This window comes from Acartia tonsa, chromosome 5, assembly GCF_053477335.1.
Source record: "Acartia tonsa isolate MP-2025a chromosome 5, ASM5347733v1, whole genome shotgun sequence".
Classification (NCBI taxonomy): Eukaryota; Metazoa; Arthropoda; class Copepoda; order Calanoida; family Acartiidae; genus Acartia; species Acartia tonsa.
The window spans coordinates 23,082,484-23,101,939 of record NC_137264.1 but is presented as its reverse complement, the minus strand read 5'-3'; the positions used below and the strand labels follow the sequence as shown (position 1 = coordinate 23,101,939).

General features: G+C 33.7%; 1 protein-coding gene across 1 annotated transcript in view; it reads right to left on the bottom strand.

Moving 5' to 3' along the window:
- Positions 1-2,023: 2,023 nt before the first annotated feature.
- The window catches only part of LOC145319069 (uncharacterized), a 20,043-nt gene continuing 2,610 nt past the window's right edge, over positions 2,024-19,456 (bottom strand). The window contains exons 4-21 of the mRNA XM_080160893.1: positions 18,496-18,580; positions 17,475-18,059; positions 16,916-17,025; positions 16,420-16,575; positions 15,387-15,882; positions 13,106-13,401; positions 12,662-12,725; positions 11,483-11,620; positions 10,003-11,104; positions 9,374-9,521; positions 8,741-8,873; positions 8,110-8,229; positions 7,215-7,684; positions 6,683-6,827; positions 5,260-5,573; positions 4,528-4,697; positions 4,144-4,261; positions 2,024-2,778 (exon numbers count right to left, since the gene is read on the bottom strand). Of these exons, the coding sequence (XP_080017019.1) occupies positions 2,689-2,778; positions 4,144-4,261; positions 4,528-4,697; positions 5,260-5,573; positions 6,683-6,827; positions 7,215-7,684; positions 8,110-8,229; positions 8,741-8,873; positions 9,374-9,521; positions 10,003-11,104; positions 11,483-11,620; positions 12,662-12,725; positions 13,106-13,401; positions 15,387-15,882; positions 16,420-16,575; positions 16,916-17,025; positions 17,475-18,059; positions 18,496-18,580 (4,740 nt within the window). The 3' untranslated portion in view covers positions 2,024-2,688. The remainder of the gene's footprint in view (positions 2,779-4,143; positions 4,262-4,527; positions 4,698-5,259; positions 5,574-6,682; positions 6,828-7,214; positions 7,685-8,109; positions 8,230-8,740; positions 8,874-9,373; positions 9,522-10,002; positions 11,105-11,482; positions 11,621-12,661; positions 12,726-13,105; positions 13,402-15,386; positions 15,883-16,419; positions 16,576-16,915; positions 17,026-17,474; positions 18,060-18,495; positions 18,581-19,456) is intronic.

Here is a 19,456-nt window from a genome sequence, read left to right as displayed (position 1 = left end):
CATTCAGTTCTGACACTCCCTCCTTGTTTTGATTTATTTTAAAATCAGAAGAATTGGAGAGCGGGGTGGGGGAGCACCGAAATGCTTCAAATAAAGATATTTATGCTTTTATCAGAATACTTAACAAATAACTGTGTGTGAGGTAATATTGATTTTGGCAATTAACAATTAAATAAAAGAAAAATTGGTTTGAGAATATTTTATTTATTTTTTAATTTATTTCAATATCAACTTTATTACTTGTTGTTTACACCCCTTTGTGTTTCTTACAGGGCCATAGAACATTTCAAAAAGTATTGTTTGTTTACTAAGCCAAAGTTTAGAGTTTGGACCTAAGACTCTTGTAGTAAAACGAGACACTAGGCCCAGCTCAAGCTCCACGTTCAAGTATATTATCAAGCTGCTATAAAATTAGGGTCAGTCCGTTCGTTTTAATAGTTATCGTTGATTGTGTACATATCTATTGATCTATCCATGTCAAATCTGGTATGAAACTGTAAGGTAATGTTGTTGTTGTTGTTAGCCATCTGGAGGTCAGATGTTGTCACTTCATATGCCAAGGAATTCTGCGCACTTTTTGGGCTGCGTCCAGAGGTGTTCTTAGCTGTACAGTTAAAAAGATGCTCAGTTGTGTGGTCATTTAATTTACAATCTGGGCATCGTATGCTCTGTGCTGTGTCAAATCTGCTTGTTGTAGACCGTAGAAAAGAACTATATCCTGATCTTAGTTGGGCAAGTGTGCACCGCGTCATACGTGTATGGCCTTTTTCTTCCTGGACATTAATTACAGGGGGTCGTGAGTTTAAAACTTTGTTTGCAGGATATTTATTTCTACAGTCTCTGTGAGCGTCGTCATGAATCTTCTTTAGCCGTTTCTTGTAGTTGCGTTCGACCGGTTCACCATCTCTGAGATATGGTTTGACAAGAGGTACATTGTTGATGATGGTCTTTCTCTTGTCTCTAGGCATGGTTGGTTCATGTAGAAGGTGGTGATTAGGGTGGACTGGGCGGTGCATGGAGAGAAGGAACTGGTTCGTTAGCATGTCATTGTGTTCTTTCACAGGGAGGATGTTGGTTTCCTGGTGAAGATGACTAACCTGTGACATTTTAATACAACCAGTTGCTACTCTCAGAGCACTGTTCTGTGCTCTTTGCAGCTCATCCCAGTTCGTCTTACTCAGAGATGGCGTCCAGACCGGTGATCCGTAGTTCAGAACTGATCTACCTATGGCCTTGTAAGTATTTACAATAATCTCCTTTGACTTACCCCAGTCAGTCCCTGCCAAGCATTTTAGCACGTTAGTGCGCTGCTGTACCTTCTTCTTGGTTTTGATGGCGTGCTGCCCGAAGTTGTGCATCGGGTCGAAGGTGACTCCAAGGATGGTTGGGTGCTTGACAGTCGGCACGTCTTTCCCTTGGATGGTGATAGGGAGGGTGACACTCATTTCATTGCTGAAAGTGGTGAAGACTGTGGCCGTTGATTTCTCCGGGGAGATTTCAAGACTGCGGCCCTTGAACCAGGTGGCAAGTTGGTCCAGGTAGGGGTTTATTTCATGGCAGGTTGGGTCAATGAGAGGCCCCGAGTTGAGTACCTGGCAGTCGTCTGCATAGGAAATGAGCTTGATGTTGCCTGGTGGAGTAGGCAGGGTGCTCATGTAAAGATTAAAAAGGAGGGGAGAAAGTACACCTCCTTGAGGTACTCCTTGTCTGACAGCCCTGAATTTACTTCTACTGAATTTACTGTAAGGTAATGATTATAAAGCTTAGCAGCTCTATAATTATTACCAGAAAGTCTGTATAATATTCACTTAATTTTAAGAATATCATTATGGATTCCAAGGTCCAGAAGAAGAATCTCTATATTCAATGACTTTATCAATGTCGGCATTAGACATCCTTTTTTAGCCCGTGCCTTCGGCACCTCGGGGCTTAAAAACTGGTTTTAATCTTATAATTGTACATTCTATATCCGTGGAAAGCTGTTTATAATACGATTCGAGAAATAAGAGTATTTACAAGAGAGTATTAACAAACAGATTTATTGATAAGAAAAAATTTACAAAAAAATACTTACAATAATTTTCAATCAATAAGAACGCCGCATCTTTTTATACAATTACATAAGTTCAGCAATTTTTACATTAATGCAAAAAGCTGTTAATCACTAGAAACTGTAAGAATTTATTTGGTATGAACTAAAAAAATTTAAAAAATACACTTACAATCAAAAAAACAATTTTCAACGTAAGCAGTCTTGAATTTTCAAATTAAATGATTATAAATATAATCTGGTTCAAATTTTTCTCAATAAAAATTTGAAAGAAGAAAGAAAAATAATGTTGAATTGGCTTTAAAAAGGGATAATTTCATAAAGGGCATTCAATGAGATGGTAGATATTCTTTTGAATCTATCCCTAATAAATATAGTTATTTTCATTGAATGGGAAAAACATATCTTTAGCATTAAAGTTAAAATGCATTTCGGAGAAATATCCCTTTTAATAATGCTGTTAATTAACAGTTAAAATAGGGACACAAGGAAAATTTACCAATCTATATTTCAATCTACGTTTTACTTTCTCTGCGGTTTGATATTATATATGTTTAATTTTCCAATGGTTTTGCTGAGACTGTTATCAATAAAGTTAAATGCAACAATTAACTTTGACCGACCGAAAAGTTTCAGGTTTACATGGACAAAGGATCTTGTTCTTGATGATGTTGAGCTTCATCCATAGAAAATTCTTCAACAAGATCTTGGTCGTACCCTCCGTACATCTGACACGTGGCAAAATACTTGAATATTTCCCGCCAATAGTAATACAATGCACGTACAGTGAGGCAAAAAGGGTTTCTTTAGAGAAAATACAATGGACGATAAAATAATATTCCACAATGATGGTAAACAAAATTACCCATTCTCTAGATTTAAATCATTGGCTGGAAAGATTTGACACTGCTTGTTGCGAACCAATAAATTAAAATTAAATAAAAATATTAGGGTTGGCAAATTAGCGTCTTGAGTTTTTTCTTTCAACTCCTCCTCTTTGAAGGCAAAGATTTTCATCATTATATATAATATCTTTTAAAATCTGGTTCGATTCTCGGAAGTGAATTATAGAGAACACCAAGAACATTGATTTTTAGGACATATGTAGCACTTAATTTTTAAATTAAAAAAAAAAATCCTTTTAAAATATTGCTAGAATCCGGAATCCGCTAAAAATAAGAATCCGGAATCCGCCACTTTTTTTCGACGGATTCTTTAAGAATCCGGAATCCTAATCTGGCCCAAAAATTCGACGGATTGCCATCACTAAAAAATATGCAAAGTTTTTTTTAGCCAACCAATAGGATGATGTAACTATAAAAGTGAACAGTTTAATTTACATCCCACTGCCCACCCCTTCTTCCCCCCCCCTCCCTCCATCCCTGGGCAAACCACATCATTACAAAATTTGTTTATTTTAGTGTTCTATACAGCAAAACGGTTGAAGTGTGCCAAGAGCTACATTTTTTAACTTTAGAGGAACCCAACTTGAGTTTTCCAAGTCTTTACCTACACGGAAACTAAACTGTTGCTGCAATTAAGAGTGTCTAAACTTTTTAGCGAATAATTACAATCTAATAAAGGGTTACCTTTGTTTTGAATTTATGAGGGCGTAAACAAATGTGTTGTCAATTGTCTATCCCTGTCTAACTAACTATTTGAGGTGCAGCCAGATTAACTATCAATCCTTATACTAAAGTAACAGGATGTTTGTGTGTCTCTCTGTGTATCTGTGTGTTTGTTTGTACCGAAGGATCTCGCTAACCGCTGAACCGATCGGGTTCTCCTTAACAGGGTAGATTCTCATATGTCCCGGGAAGGTTTATAACTATTTTGGGGGAGGGTACCACCACCCTCCCTAGAGAAATAATATTTTTTTTAATTTCTCAATTTTAGAAAGAGAGTTTAACGAAAAACAAACATCAAACGTAAATTTTTTTTTACTTTTTCTTTTAAAATCTAAAATAAGAAATTGAATTATTAAATTCGACTCTCTCCTCCTCAAATGCCCCTAGAGGCCTCTAGGGGCGTAGCCGCTAGTGATTCAATAAAGACATAAGCGAACGAGGGTAATATATTGTAAGTATTTGTGCCTGTTCATAGGTTTGTTCCATCTGTTGGTATGTCTGGTCAGCAGCCACGTGACTAACAGAGGCTATTTCAATACCAGTCTCTTCTACTTCTATTTCATCAATATCATCAACATCATAACTTCAATACAGTGATTAAAATAACCGCGGCATTTACAGGGAGGGAGGGGACATTGGTAATTCATACTGGTCTAACAAAGTTTTAAAACACGTTCTTGTATTCGTAGGCTTAAAAAACTTTAAATCTAAGTATAAATACAATAATACTATTCTACAGCATGGGTACTTTTGTTTATTATCATTGGAGTTGTTGATGAATGCAGTGGATACAAAAACGTTTTAAAATTAGGGAGATGGGAGTGCAAAAGGTCAAGGTTTTTTAATCACCCTGTATCTTCATCAAAATATTGGCCTTCCTCAGCAATTCCGCCACTCTCCAAGTACTCGCCATCCTCAGGATATTGTTCCCCACTATCATCATTATCATCAATGTCTTCAGTTTTGACAGCAGTTATATCAAAAGAGGACTCTAACCAAGACGTCTGAGGTTCATCAACCTTTCAAAAATACACATCAAATGACGATTTCCAGTTATTGGAAAGAAGAATCGACAATTTGCCTCAATGTCGAGCATTGCCACCCCCCCCCCCATATTTAAAAAAATAGATTGAAAATAATAGGAAGGGTCAGTTTACGTTGGGTTGTTTATTCCTAATCCGTTTAGTTAAGTTTATATTGGGTATCCCACTTTTTTCTATTAGTTTAAAATTAAGGAGGGTGGTGGGAGGATGCTCAATAAGATTAAGCACTTTGTTTTTGAAAAATAAAAATAAATCTATATTACACGTTTCTCAGGACATCATTACCTGTTAGGGAGGGAGGAGACAAAGAAATGCTTATTGCACTGGTCCCGAAAGTTTTATAAGAACGTTTTCTTATTCGTTGGCTTAACAACTTTGGAGATTTAAATAGAATTTCAATTGATTGGTTCATTAAGTTGAGTATCCAAACGTTTCAGCCACTAATTGTAATCTACAGAAGGAGTATTTTTGTGCATCATCATTGGGGATGAACATCAATTTATCTGCCATTGTCTTATCCCTTTAGATCCCTGATTACCTGTGCGTGTTCAGCATCCATAACTTCAGATTTAATATTAACATCATGAGTTAGAGATTCTTGTCCTCCGCCGTTTGAATAATTCTTATGGGCTGTGCTAATATGCTCCTCTAGCAGAGACGTGTGTTTGAAGTACTGATGACACACAGAACATTCTACGTCATCCTTGTGGACACGATCAACGTGGTGTTTGATGTACTCTTTGGTTAGAAAACGTTTCTGGCAGATAGGACAGGAGTAAGGTTTGTCATTTTTACCAGGGGACTTTGTGTTGGGTGGTGGGGAAGTGGATGGAACCATTCGCTTCACAAACCCTGCAAAATGAAGGATGTGCAAAAAAATGCGTACCTTTTTAAAATTCAAATTGCTCGGCTAAATTAAATGTCCCAACTGACGTAAAAACTTGACTTGCGAGTAAATTTTAAAATATGACTAAAAATTCGAGAAGATTTTACAAAAAAAAGATGCCTACATTTTTAGATTTAAAATTGCGCGGCTTGTGTTAATAGTAGAAAAATGTTACACTGAACGTTAGAACCGCTAATAAGTATATTTTTAGGAAATAATAAAACGATTTCTGTGCTACGCATAGTTTAGGAGCTACGTGTTAAAATGTCCCATCTGACTTAAAACTTAACTGGCTAGTAAATTTTAGGACATTTTACCACCTAGCTCCTAGATTATTTGTAGCTCAGGAACCGTTCTTATATTTCCAAAAATACAGTTCATAGCGGTTCTAACGATATGCGTAACATTTTTCTACTATTAACACAAGCCGCGCAATTTGAAATTAAAAAATCTAGGCATCTTTTTTTGTAAAATATCTTCTAAAATTTTTAGTTATATTTTAAAATTTACTCGCAAGTCAAGTTTTAAGTCAGTTGGGACATTTTAACACGTAGCTCCCTAAATATACGTAGCAGAGGAATCGTTCTTATATTTCCAAAAACTAGACTACTTAGCAGTTCTGACGGTATGCGTAACATTTTTGTACTATTAACACAAGCCGCGCAATTTAAATTTAAAAAAAGATACGCATTTTTTGCACACCCTTTAATAAAAGGTTTTTATATAAACAAAATTATACAATCTCATATTTGTTTGATTAGTGCAGTTTCTCTTAGGTTAACTCCATCGCGCATTTTTAATTAAAATTTACAAGTACACACACACACACGCAATGCCAATAACGCTTACATTACAGATAATATACAAAATAGATTGTACCTTCTATTATTAACTACATAGGTAATATTTTATGTAAAGAAAATCTGATGGTTTCCCTCAAAGTGCATATCGAGCAAAGAACCCCCAACCTCTTATGTTGAACAAATTAAAATAATTAAGGGGAGGGGGGTGGGTGGGTTGAACCTGTTTTAGCTATGCATTGCGAGGGAAAGCGCCTAAATACTTATTTCAATACCTGAATTATGTATAATTCTCATGTGTGCACTCACAGCCTCTGTTGATATAAATGACTTTTCACATAATAAACATGAATATAATGGGATTAATGTTTTCGTTTTCTTCGGGCTTTCACCCTCTGCAGACGCAAACTTTCTTTTACTAAAGAATTAAACTCTTTTTTTAAAACTAATTTAAAGTAAAATGTTTCTTTTTGTAGCAAAAGACCAATAAGGAAGCTTTTTTATGTCTTGGAGTAGTTTTAGGCCACATTTTATAAATAAAATAAGAATTTATCTTGGGATAGTGGAGATACCCTCCCATTAAATAACTATACTTGGATTTGTAAAATTTACTCTTTACCGACACACAGATAGACATCATATTACTTTTATTGAAGTATAGAAAAATCTTGACATAATTTAAGTAAAGGAAAAGATTTTATCATACAAGAGTAGGGTCCTTAAATTAATGCACTCACTAAAAAGTGGTGACTTATACCTAATAAATAGTAAAATATAATTTTTTAAAATTAAAACAAGAGTGTCCCTTGTAGAAGCCTCAGAGTTACTTGTATTATGCAACGACTCCACATGTTTGTTCAAAAAATGTTTTGTAATAAATCTCTTATTACAAACACGACATGGAAATGTTTCAAGCTCATTTTTCTTTCTCTCCTCAACTTCTATTTCTAGTTTATCAATCATATCAAGTGCAATCTTCTTGGATTGGTCATCCAGGGTTTTGTGAGCAGTTTTGATATGATCTGTTATGAGATCTTTTGTTTGAAAATCCTTTTGGCAAACCGGACATTTGTACTCTTTGCTGGTGATTCCCCCAATATTTTTACCAATTTCTTTGGCTTTATGGGCCCTGTTTTTGTGATAAGATAGGTGACTCTGTGTTGTAAAAGTTATTGAGCAAATATCACATGCAAAATTTCTTAGTATTATCTTTACGTTGTTGGCGCCATTGTGTTTCATTTCCTTGTGGTGTTGTAAAGATTCTTTGTTAATAAATCCTAAAAGAAACACAATATGAATAAAGGGTTTGTCTCATCAAGAAAAATAAAGAATAAGTCCCCTTATTTCATGGTAAAACCTAAATTAAAGTAAAACAGGATTTTTTTAAGAAATATTGACTATGAAAAGGGGCGTTTTATTGTAGAAATGTAATCAGTTACTGGCATTCTAACTTTGTGCCCAAAATAAGCTTATAATTTTGCTTCTAGGTGGTATTATTAAATTTTAATGTTGAAATATGGGCTGGAAAAATTTCGAAGATTTTCAACTCTTTCAATTCATTTTATGATGCCTAGGTATAACTTTTTTGTTATTGGAGCTGAAGGCTTTAAATTTGGAATATTTGGTCTACTTGTGGAAGTTTTTGAACAGTTAGAGCGGTGTATTTCCTGCAGGCTTCCTTAAAGTATAAATATAATGTTACCTTTAGGGCACATACTACATCTAAACAGCTGTTGTCCGTGCGCCTCACTCCTATGCTCATTCAGTTGATACTTCCAGGTAAAACTTAAATCACAATCTTCACATGAGAATGGCTTTTCTCCTGAATTTCAATGCTTGTAAAATCTACGTTGGAATGTAATAGAAATATCTTAAGGTGAACGCTTTAACATGATTAAGACAAATTTCAAATCATTACTAATATTATAGGCCAAGGCATCTTAGATTTGATATATTTCCGATTGTTATCTCTTGGGACAGTTGATAACAACGTAGGGCCATACCTTTCTAGTTAGTCCCAAGGCACTAACATACCAACTATTGCAGACACCCAAAGCCTTTAATTGCACGACCTTTATCTGGAAGTCCGAACTGTTTTTGTCTATGGCTAAGGCATTCTCCATAAATTTACTATTAATGTCGCACATATGTCATAGCAGCAGTAGGTTTTAACGTCTTAGTTATGACGCGGTTTGAGCAGAGATACGAATCCAACGACGAGTATTATGTAAAGTGATATGCTACAGTCGTGGGTTTTCAATTTTGATAACACCCCGTAATCTAAGCGCACGTTAACATTAGAGCTAAAATCGTAGGTTTTACAAGTACTGTGCCTGTATGTATTCTTGCATGCAGAGGAAGGTTAGCTCTACTCTTGTATTTCTTATTGCACAGTTTACATATAAACATGACATCACCACCACTGGTCCGTCCGGTTTTATACAAGCTTTCATAGTCTTTTTTAGCCTGAACAAAAAAAAACAACTATTATTTTCAATTAAAAAAAGGTTTAACTGTCTGTTTTTGTATGTATTTACAACATTAGATTTACATAAAATCTTAGAGATAGACAAAAATTCAAAATTTTACATTTTGTATAGACAACCTTTTTTATAAATCCTTAAGATCATACAAACAATGAAATGCCGCCAAACCGATATGGTTCTCCTTTACAGTTTAGCTTCTCATTGGTCAAGGGAAGATGAATGCTATTTTATAGCCTTTATGGGGGAGGGTTCCACCACTCTCCAATAGTAAATAGTCCTTCATATTTTTAACATTAAAAGTGGAGGAATGGGGTGGCCTCCCCACCCTCCCCCCCTATACTCTAGTGCCAATAGAGGCTACTAGGGGGCGTAGTCGCTTGTATATACCTTTAAAATCATGAAAGTATTTGGAATGTCAGGCATTAAGACACATAAAAGTAGATTCACTACAAAAACTTAAAAAGAACATAGCAATCCAACCTTTTCCAAAAGTGTAGCTTCCGGACCAGTAAATTTCTGCTTTGGCCAATCTTCTTTTTTAACATATGCCTTGGGAGGCTTGTGGGCTTTGTCTGCGTGGATTATGAGATCGGTTTTGTTGGTAAATTGTCCAGGACACTGGGAACATCTTAATATAAAAAATCAACTTTTTTATTTATTGACTGATTTTTAACTAAATAAAAATTAATAACAACAATTTGCAAAGATCAATGAAAATGTTTCAGAAAATTTTCCACGAATATTAAAATAAAATTCATATAATTAATACAAGTTCTTTTAGACCCGAAGGGCCAGGGGTTTAAATCTTAATTTTTTTTATTTTAATATCTGCGAAAAGCTGTCTATAATACGATGCGATAAATATTTATTCTAAAAATTTTGGCCAAAGTAAATTGAATTGATGAAAATTAGTTGAAATGCACAGTAGCAGTTCACATATCGTGACACTTTTTATAGACTACTGTTTTAGATGCCCCAAGGGCCATTTAATTAACGAAATGGTATTCAAATTTCAAAATAAAAAACAATATCTCTTTTTTTCCAAAAAAAAGGCATAAAATTTTGAATTTGTGGAAGGAGAATACACTAAAAAAATGTGTTTTTCTTACCTAAATATGGTATTATCATGTGCACTGTTATCAACCAACTGTTTATCTCCATGTTTACGGGAAGCATGGTAAAGGACACCTGTTTTGGAAGTAAAGTTTTTATCACAAAAATTACAAAAATAAATGTTCTCTTCCAATTCTTTTCTTATAAAGAAAAACTGGTTTTGTTCATCAACTTTGTCTGTTGATCTGGTAATTTTGTCTTCCCCAGAATTAAGGGAATTCTTACTTTTCAAAGATTCCTTTGATTCATACTCTCCTTTTCTGCTATGTGTGGTCATGTGTCCATTCACTCCAGACAGACTTCCAAATCTTTTGATCGTTTTACCTTTTGATTTATGCCAAGACATGTGTCCACGGCAAGCATGTTCAGATGGAAAAGATTTGCCACAAATTTTGCATGAGAATGACCCATCTCCATTGTCTTTAGTAGCAGTATTTACTTCTTTTTTCATGGCAGCAACTTTGTGAAAGTGTCCATAATGTCTCATGTGATTACTAATACCTATCTTTGTTGGCTTTGTAAGGCGGCATTTTTCACAGACATATACTTCTTCATTTTCGTAAATAACCTTAATGTAACGAAAACCAAGAGGTGTTATTTCTTCAACCTTTTCCAGTTTTTCAAATTCAGCTTCTGGAATTGTAAAACCTTTAATTTCGTATTTTGTTTCCATTCCAATTTCATAATTGTCAACAGTTACGTCAAATCTTTTATGATTTTGTTTATGATTGCGCATACTCCCCTTCGTTGGAGCTGTCTTATTGCATATATCACATAAATATAATCCTATATCATTATAAATTATCTTTACATAACGGAAGCCAAGGGGTGTAATTTCTTCAAATTTTTCTAGTTTATCCAAGACATCCTCTGGTATTGTTTGGTAACCATCACGTACAAAAGAATTTGAATTTTTCTTGTTTTTCTGGTTCATTTTAGTTGATGTTTCATTCATGTCAAATTCTTCATCACTGGTTTGCAGAGATTGGATGAGAAAGTCAGCAGGTTCTTCCTTGATATTAAGCTCATTACTAGTTTGCATGGATTGAATAAGAAACTCAGCGGGTTCTTCCTTCATGTGAAGCTCGTTACCATTCTCTAAAAACAAGATTAATTTTAGTTACAGAAATGGATGTAGAATATACGTGGATATTATGACAGGAGAAAAGTTGTCGTAAGGTATGGTTTTTAAACTTACCTAAACTGAAAAAAGGCCTTAGACTATTGTATATTTTTAAACCAAGATTATTTTCTTTAAAAAATAAAGATTATCTTTATTTTAGATAAAGACTTTTGGAAATCAATGCTTTAGAGACAATAACACAAATGTTTTAGAATTGGTAAAAAAGTTTAAACTAAAAGCTTTTTTTCTAAAATGCATAAATACGACTTAAGTAGAGAGATAATTCTAAGAACTCCCTATACTAATTAATAATGTGGAATTTTCAAACATTTGGAATCAAAAGAAAATCTGACCAGAGCCACCATAGCTAGAAGTCTCCTCCATAAGTTCTGCTAAAACACTGTGTTCTTTCTCAAGATGTTCTCTCAGACTTACACTCTGGCTAAAACTTTTGGTACACATGTAACATGGATGCTTCCTGAAGGATCTCTCTAAATTTAATCAATAATAGAAATAAAGAATATCTTATAAACAAGAGAAATTAGTTTAAAGGTTCTCCATGGCAAAATTTCACACAAAGGGATAGTTGCCAGTAGGGATGGCAATCCGTCTAATTTTTGGACCTGATTCGGATTCTTGTAAAAATCCGTCCAAAAATAAAACGGATTCTTCGCGGATTCTAGCAATATTTAAGGCTTTAAATAAAATAATTAAGGGATTCAATTTTACCGGGTATTTTCATATTTTCAAAGTAGCTTTTCTTCTATTTCTAGTAGGGATGGCAATCCATCAAATTTTTGGACCGGATTCGGATTCTTACAAGAATCCTTCTAAAAAAAGGCGGATTCCGGATTCTAGCAATATTTTTAAAGGCTTTTTTTAAATTAAAAAATTTAAGTGCTACATATGTCCTAAAAATTAATGTTCTTGGTGTTCTCTATAATTCACTTCCGAGAATAGAACCAAATTTTCAAAGATATTATATACATATAATGATGATAATCTTTGCCTTCAAAAAGGACGAGTTAAAAGAAAAAACTCAAGACGCTAATTTTAGCCTACCAATTAAGAATCCGAATCCGCTATTAAAAAACGGATTCAGGATTAGGATTCCAAAATGCGCTAAAAATTGGGCGGATTCCAGATCCCGGATTCGGATTGCCAACCCTAATTTCTAGACCCTACAGCGGCCAAAATGACTGTTAAAAATTAACATATATATTCGGACCAAAAAAACTCAAGACGCTAATTTTATCCTAACAATTTTGAATCCGAATCCGCTATTAAAAACGGATTCCGGATTCGGATTCCAAAATTGGCCCAAATTTTTGCGGATTCCGGATCCCAGTTTCGGATTGCCAACCCTAATTTCTAGGGATATAAAGGGATAAATGGCCCCGCAGGATTTTTAGCCCCCCGCAGGGCCAAGAAATAGGAGAAAAGCTACTGTGAAAATACGACGAAATCCGCTACTTCGTTTTCTTTTCATAGTCGTTATTTTTGATAAGATAAAGTTATCCTTATTCTATTGCCTGAAAGTGTGGAATGTATGAGCTTCTTTTCTCTGGTTGATGTTCGATTTTCAACATGCAACTCCTGACATTTTTTTAAATTGCTGATTTTATTTTATATTATGTAAAAAATGTTTGTTATACCCATAAAATGTAAAAAGGTTTTGGGGTTGAGAATGGTTATTAAAAACCCTTTAAACTTTAATTTACATAAGTATGTATTATCTTAAAATAATTTATAGATTTAAAATTTCAGAAAAACTTTATAGGAAGGACACTTTTCCACGAATATCAAAATAAAATATCATAACATTTAAGATTAAGGTGTTATTATGATTTTTACTTCAATATTAGCGGAAAATTGTCTCTAATACGATGCTATACATGAATTATCAGTAAGGTTGAGAACCGGTTCTAATCCAGCGGATATAAATCGAATTTTTGTAAAAAGCAACAACTATTTACCTTATGTTTATCCAATTCAGATTCTTCAAAATATGATTTTGAGCAGCTTGGACAATGGTGCAATATATCCGGGTGGTGAACCTTGCAGTGCGCCATTAGTTGTTGAGCTGTTGTGTATTTAGCCCCGCATTCCTGACAATCAATCTGCTTGTTGCGGCAATGCACATGATTAAGATGAGCTTTTATCTTACCATTAATTGTATTTTTGGTATAAAGTTTTAATCTCTTATTACACAGTCGGCAAATTATAAAGCCGCTGTTATGAGGCTTCCGGAAAGTCCATTTCAAGGCTTCATCTGATGAATGAGATTTTCATTACTAATGAATAAATTAAAGGGATAGTTCCACGAAGTGTATTTAAAGAGTTAAGGTACTTAGAGTAGTGAAATTTTATATGTCTTAGTAGAATATATTAGGCATTGGATAGATATGATTATGTGTTAAAGAATTTTTAACAGTGACCTGACCGAACTTTTTTTTATTTGACAATATAAAAAAAAATTTAAAGTGATTTGCCACATAAATTACATGAGAATGTTTTTTTTTCCTAATATGTATTATGTATAGCCAAAACACCAGTATTAGAGAATGAATTGCCGCATATTTCACAAGAGTTATAAAAAAAATTAACAGGGGTTCCCCTTGGGGCAAGTTACTTAAAAAACATAAGAAATAACGCCCGGTTCTTCATAGGACAGGTTTTCTATAGATACAGACTATTTTAAAAATTAACAAAACCGTCCGGTTAACTTACGATATACACATTGTCTCACATGGAATTACCAACTAACCATATATATATATAAAATAGACCATTCTCGTGTAATTTATGTGGCAAATCACTAACTTTTTTAGATATTGTCAAATAAAAAAAGTTTGGTCAGGTCAATGTTAAAATTCTTTATCACATAATCATATCTATCCAATGCCTAATATATTCTACTAAGACATATAAAAAGTTCACTACTCTAAGTACTATACTGTAAATTTTATTGGTCATTCTTTGTCATGTGTATTTTGTTGTATAAAAAGTTTAAAGTTCTATTAACTAGTAAATGCTATCTAAAGATGTATTTTTGACAAAAAAGTTTTCGCCATATACGTACAACATGTAATGAAGATTAAAATAAAAATCTCATTTTTTGAGGAAAATCCCTAGTCAAATCTTTTAATTTTAATCAATAACTTTATATTATGCATTACTACGTTATTTAAAATAGAAAAACCTTACAGTTAACTATTTTTTTAAAAATGCACTTAGTGGTACTATCCCTTTATACCAGGGAGTAAGGGAGGGGACAATGGATCGAATATTCAATCTTTAGGAGTCTCAGACTTTGGGGACTGGCTTAAAGGGAATGTGCAAGAATTAAGCAGTTTCTGGCTGAGTTTGGGGACTTGCGCAAGGAATGCCGTTACTCGCTATGTTAGTTTTGAATATATATAGTTTTGCAGACAGAGAGTACTTTAAATATAAATACACGGCCCCCCTCCCATACTATATTTCACTCCCTTCATCCCCACCTCCTTTTTAAAAATAGACGAGAAAGGGAAATGGAGAAGGGAGGTGGGGGAAATAAACAGGATAAAAAGGGGCAGGAAGGCGTGCGGGTCATATACTTGCCAATCCAGCTACACGCCTGCCTGCCCCTTTTTTTCGTGTTCACATCACTTGTCCCCAAATACCTTTTCTCTTTCCCTGTCATCTGTAGAGTTCCAGGGAGATATTTCTAGTAATTAATTACAGAATGGTTATGTCAGTCTGTAATACTGGTAATCTTATTTTCAAATAATTGCTTTATTTCTTGGAACTTTTTTCTTAGTTTATGGTTTGCTAGATTTAATCAACAATCACTTTACAATTTCCACCATATTTTCGGGATTATTCTGGTTTTCATGGCCTTTCTTCAAAAACTCTTAAATTGAATTAATTGCCCATTGTCCCCTCCCTTACTCCCTGCCTTTATACAGCAATAGGAAAATAAATGGTATCCAAAGATTTGAAAGCGTGCACTCACATTTGTATACTTTATTAAATCTTGATTTAATGGATAGTGTTCAAACTTTTCAACCAATAATTTATATTTACAATAAGGGCATTTTTTTCATCATGGAGGATGTGTACATCAATTTAACGGCCGCGTATTTTACACCAAAATCCATGGGTTCTACTCAAAATTTTTAGGGAGGTTTTGCATAAAACTAGAATCCTAGATGCTAGGGGCTCATCTGCTTTTTGTATATCTTAAATAAAGTAATAAAAATTCTTAATGAAAATTGCCTGGTATAGGTGGTACGGGGTTAGAATCAAGAGCTCGTAAAACATCATTCACTGTTTCAAACTTAAATTCCCCTTCAGGAGTAGTAACAGTTATAGGATTAGGTACAGGTTCGAAAATTTCTGATGGCTTTATTGCTTGTAGAGCTGGATCATCAGTTTTAACTTTAATATGAGTTTTCATATGACATCTAGCTCCTTGTAAACTGGTAAAAACATTTTCATCCCCAAATTTACAAACAAATTTATCATCAACATTCTCAATATATTTTTCACACATCTTATCAAGTTTCTTCTGTTCAGCACTTTTCTGGTCATCCTTGGGTGTGGATGTATATTGGGCATTTGCTAAATCCAGATTATTTTTCTTCATTTTTGAGACTGTTACATCACTTTTATCTGATGTTTTAGATTTGCTGAGAGAAGCTTTCATTGTGTCATCCATTTTCTTAAACGTCATATTACCTTTCTTTATTTTCATATCTAAATTGTGCACTTTCTAAAAAAAAAAATTATCTACAATATAGCCTATTTGCTTTTTATAATATAAAAAAAATTAGGTACCTATTTCAAGAAAATTGAAAAAAAAGATTACTGAATATGGTTTTCCTAAAACAGCCACACACACAGACAAACTTTTTGAAGATTACTGTTTTCAAAGTCCCAAAGGCCATACCTACTATTTATGCAAAAGCGTAATTTTTGTAATTGAATTGGCGGAAGAAGAAATAACGGGTAAACGAAGTTACGGATTTCGTCATATTTTCACTGTAGCTTTTCTCCTTTTTCTAGCCTGCCCCTGCAGGGCCAATAGCATAACCCTGCGTGGAAATAATCTAACCTAAAATAACCTTTCAAAAGCTACTGTGAAAATACGACGAAACCCGCAACTTCGTTTCCTTCATCCGAAAAAACGATAGGCCTATTTTATCAGAAGGCATAAAAAACTGTGAATGACAATCAGCCAAATTAAGCAGGTTGTGGAAAGTTGTAGGAAACCAAAAAAAATAAGCAAACCAGATATATTGTAGTTCACCCTTAAATGATATTTCATATTGTCTCTTTTGGCAAAAGCTTTCTGGCACAAATGACAGGAATATTTCTTATTTGCAATCATCTGAGTTTCTGATAGCTGGGAATAGACGAGATTTTTGTCCCTGGAAGAAGTTCTTTTGTTTTCTGTGTGAATATCCTTTTATAAAAGTACAAGTTATTGGTAAAATACCTACCATGTTAACTCTACCAAAAGGCAATACAAAAATGCAAGAAATTATGTGCTTCTAATCTTTAAAGGGCCCAGGTATCGAGCAATCAAATCCTCTACCTGCCTTTTTGCAAAAAATAATTATTGAAACTAGTTGACGTCTAGACCAATTGTGTTCACTTATTCAGGGCAGATTGATATTAGTCCTTGTTAGGTTTGTTTCTCCCATCCCAAACATCATGTGGAAATGGAAAAGACGACAATTATACTTCAAGACGACTTTTAGTGAAGCGTTAAAAATAAAGTTAAAACCAAAACTTGTATGGACCTGGTGTTTCTCTAATTCAGTCTTGTTGAAAAAATCTTTATGGCAAACATTACAAGAGAATAAAATATCGGGATGCTCTCTTCTTGTGTGATTCAACATTGTTTCCCTATTTAGTAGTAAAAGGTTAAGATAATAGCTCATTGGTTTTTTTAGCTTCTACTACATAAATATAAATATTAAATATACTAAAACAACAAACAAAAAAACGATGGAAGAAAAATCAGAAGTGGGTATATTGGACGAGCCAATAGAACTATGGAATCTAAATAACAATGTTAATGTTAATGTTCCGATCATTTAAGCATTAGAGCATCTGCTACACCAAATTACGGTGCTGCAATTTTTTTTCCTTCTAGGTATGAGTCTCAAAAAGTGGTAATGCTCCCCCCGCCTCCCCCCAAACAAAACGATAATTATATGAATTGAAAAATTTATTCCTTAAGTGAATCCAGGGCTTTTAAATGAAAATTCTAGGACAATGAAAAGTCTATACTTAAACAGATTACCTAGGTATCATTTCTAAAATAAATGCCATGTTTATCCCTTTATACTTTCCTATATTGAAATCTTTCATGACAAACTCTACATATGTGCTGACCGGCATGAACTTTGAGAGCATGATTATATTTCTCTTCATCTTTAATTTTGGTATAATCACCCTTTTTTATACATAGCAAGCAAAGTAAGTTATCTGTGTATATCAAATTCCATTTATCACTAGGAATGTCTTGACTTCGATTAAGTGCTTTTAAAATATCAGCTACTGTTTCGATTGATTTGGCTCCAAACAGTATGAATTTGTGGGTTTTTAGGTGAGCTTTTGCAGCCTGGATACAGCTTACAATTTTAGAGCAGACATTGCATTTATACCCAGTTGGCACTTTGGTACAATTCTTATCAAATATTTCATCTGTTATAAACAATTTCAGTTCTTCTGGTTCAGAAGATTCAATTCTACTTTTTGATTCGGAGAAGTTCGAGTTTTCTGAGAATGTATCCTCCATGTTGTTGATAGATTGTACTTCACCACCATTTGTTGTATCATTATCACTTTCATTCTCGTCATCTTTGATTTTAGATTTTTCAGACTCTATTTTGTCAGGGTCATCTTCAGATTCATCTCCGTCTGAATGGCCGTTTGTTTCTAAAAAAAGTAAGAATAATAAATATTTTTTTTGTAGCTGTAAAACTAAGTCAGTTGATGTGTATGCAAATGCAATTGCGTAATAAAATTTAAAACAAGGTTGAAAGGGAATAGTAGCTTTCACAATATTGCGTAAAGTTATGAGTAAGATTCCAGTCAAATGCGCTTATTAAGTCTATATGTTCTTAATGTTAACGAAACGCATAGTATAATGAAACGCATATTTATAAACAGTTTGACCTAATAAATGCCTTTGACTGGAATCTTACTCACAACTTTACACAATATCGTGAAAGCTATTATTCCCTTCATTCCTTATACCCGTACATAAGAAGTTAGCTATGAATATATAGTTAAGGGTGTTTCAAAATGTACTTAACACTTAGTTTAACAGAATCCATGGATCCAGGATCCTTTACCCATTAATTCTGATTACCTTGAAAATGATCATCTTGATCTGAATCACTTTTCTCATGTTCACTCTCGGTATCAGATGGATCATTCTCCTCGTTGTCATCCTTCACATAATCATCATTCATAATTAAACATTAATTCAAGCATATGACAATGGACGATAATTTAATGTACCCCCAAGTATGATTAAACTATCTCATTCACTATTTAGATTATTACTATTAATAGAGAAAGTTCGAACACTTTTACTTATATAAACCCAATCATCGCCCTAAGTGTGGATATCCCTCAGGGGTTTCTTTATATTATGTTTATTTTAGATCAGTTATGAAGATATCTTGTAAATAGAAAAATCTAATTAATCAAAAATCTATTAAATAGGTAGGGTAAGGGGGGGGAAATTTCGGGTTTTTTTCGGTTTTTTTGAAAAAAAATGGGGTAAATATTAATATTTTCAAATGAAACCAAGACCAGTAGAAAGCTTACGGAAAGGACTATCAGGTCCTAAAAGGACATTATCCTAGGACATTTAGAAATTGGCCGAAATTGACCGCAAAAAAGTTACCGATATTTCCCCACCACCGGGGGAAATATCGGTAATTTTTTTCAACCTAAAAAAAATCGATGAAAAACGGCCAAACGGCCAGTCGAACATAAATAATCATAATTAGTAGAGGTTATAGGGATTATCCACAAAAAGTTTCATAATGAGCGGACTATTCCTTCTATGTTAAAAATGAATTTTTTTGAAAGACGCGAATTTTCGATTTTTTTTTTCGAAAATTTTTTTTTTAAAAACTTAAAATTAATATAAGAAAAAAACGTATTTTATTACTTTTTAGGCCTGATCCTAAAAAAGCTCACATTGAACTATAGATTTAGCCAAAAAAACATGAAAATTGATTAAAAATTGACCTCAAAAATTGAATTTGAAGCAAAAGTGTCATCTTTGCAAAAAATCTTGACTACATTTTAACCTTAAA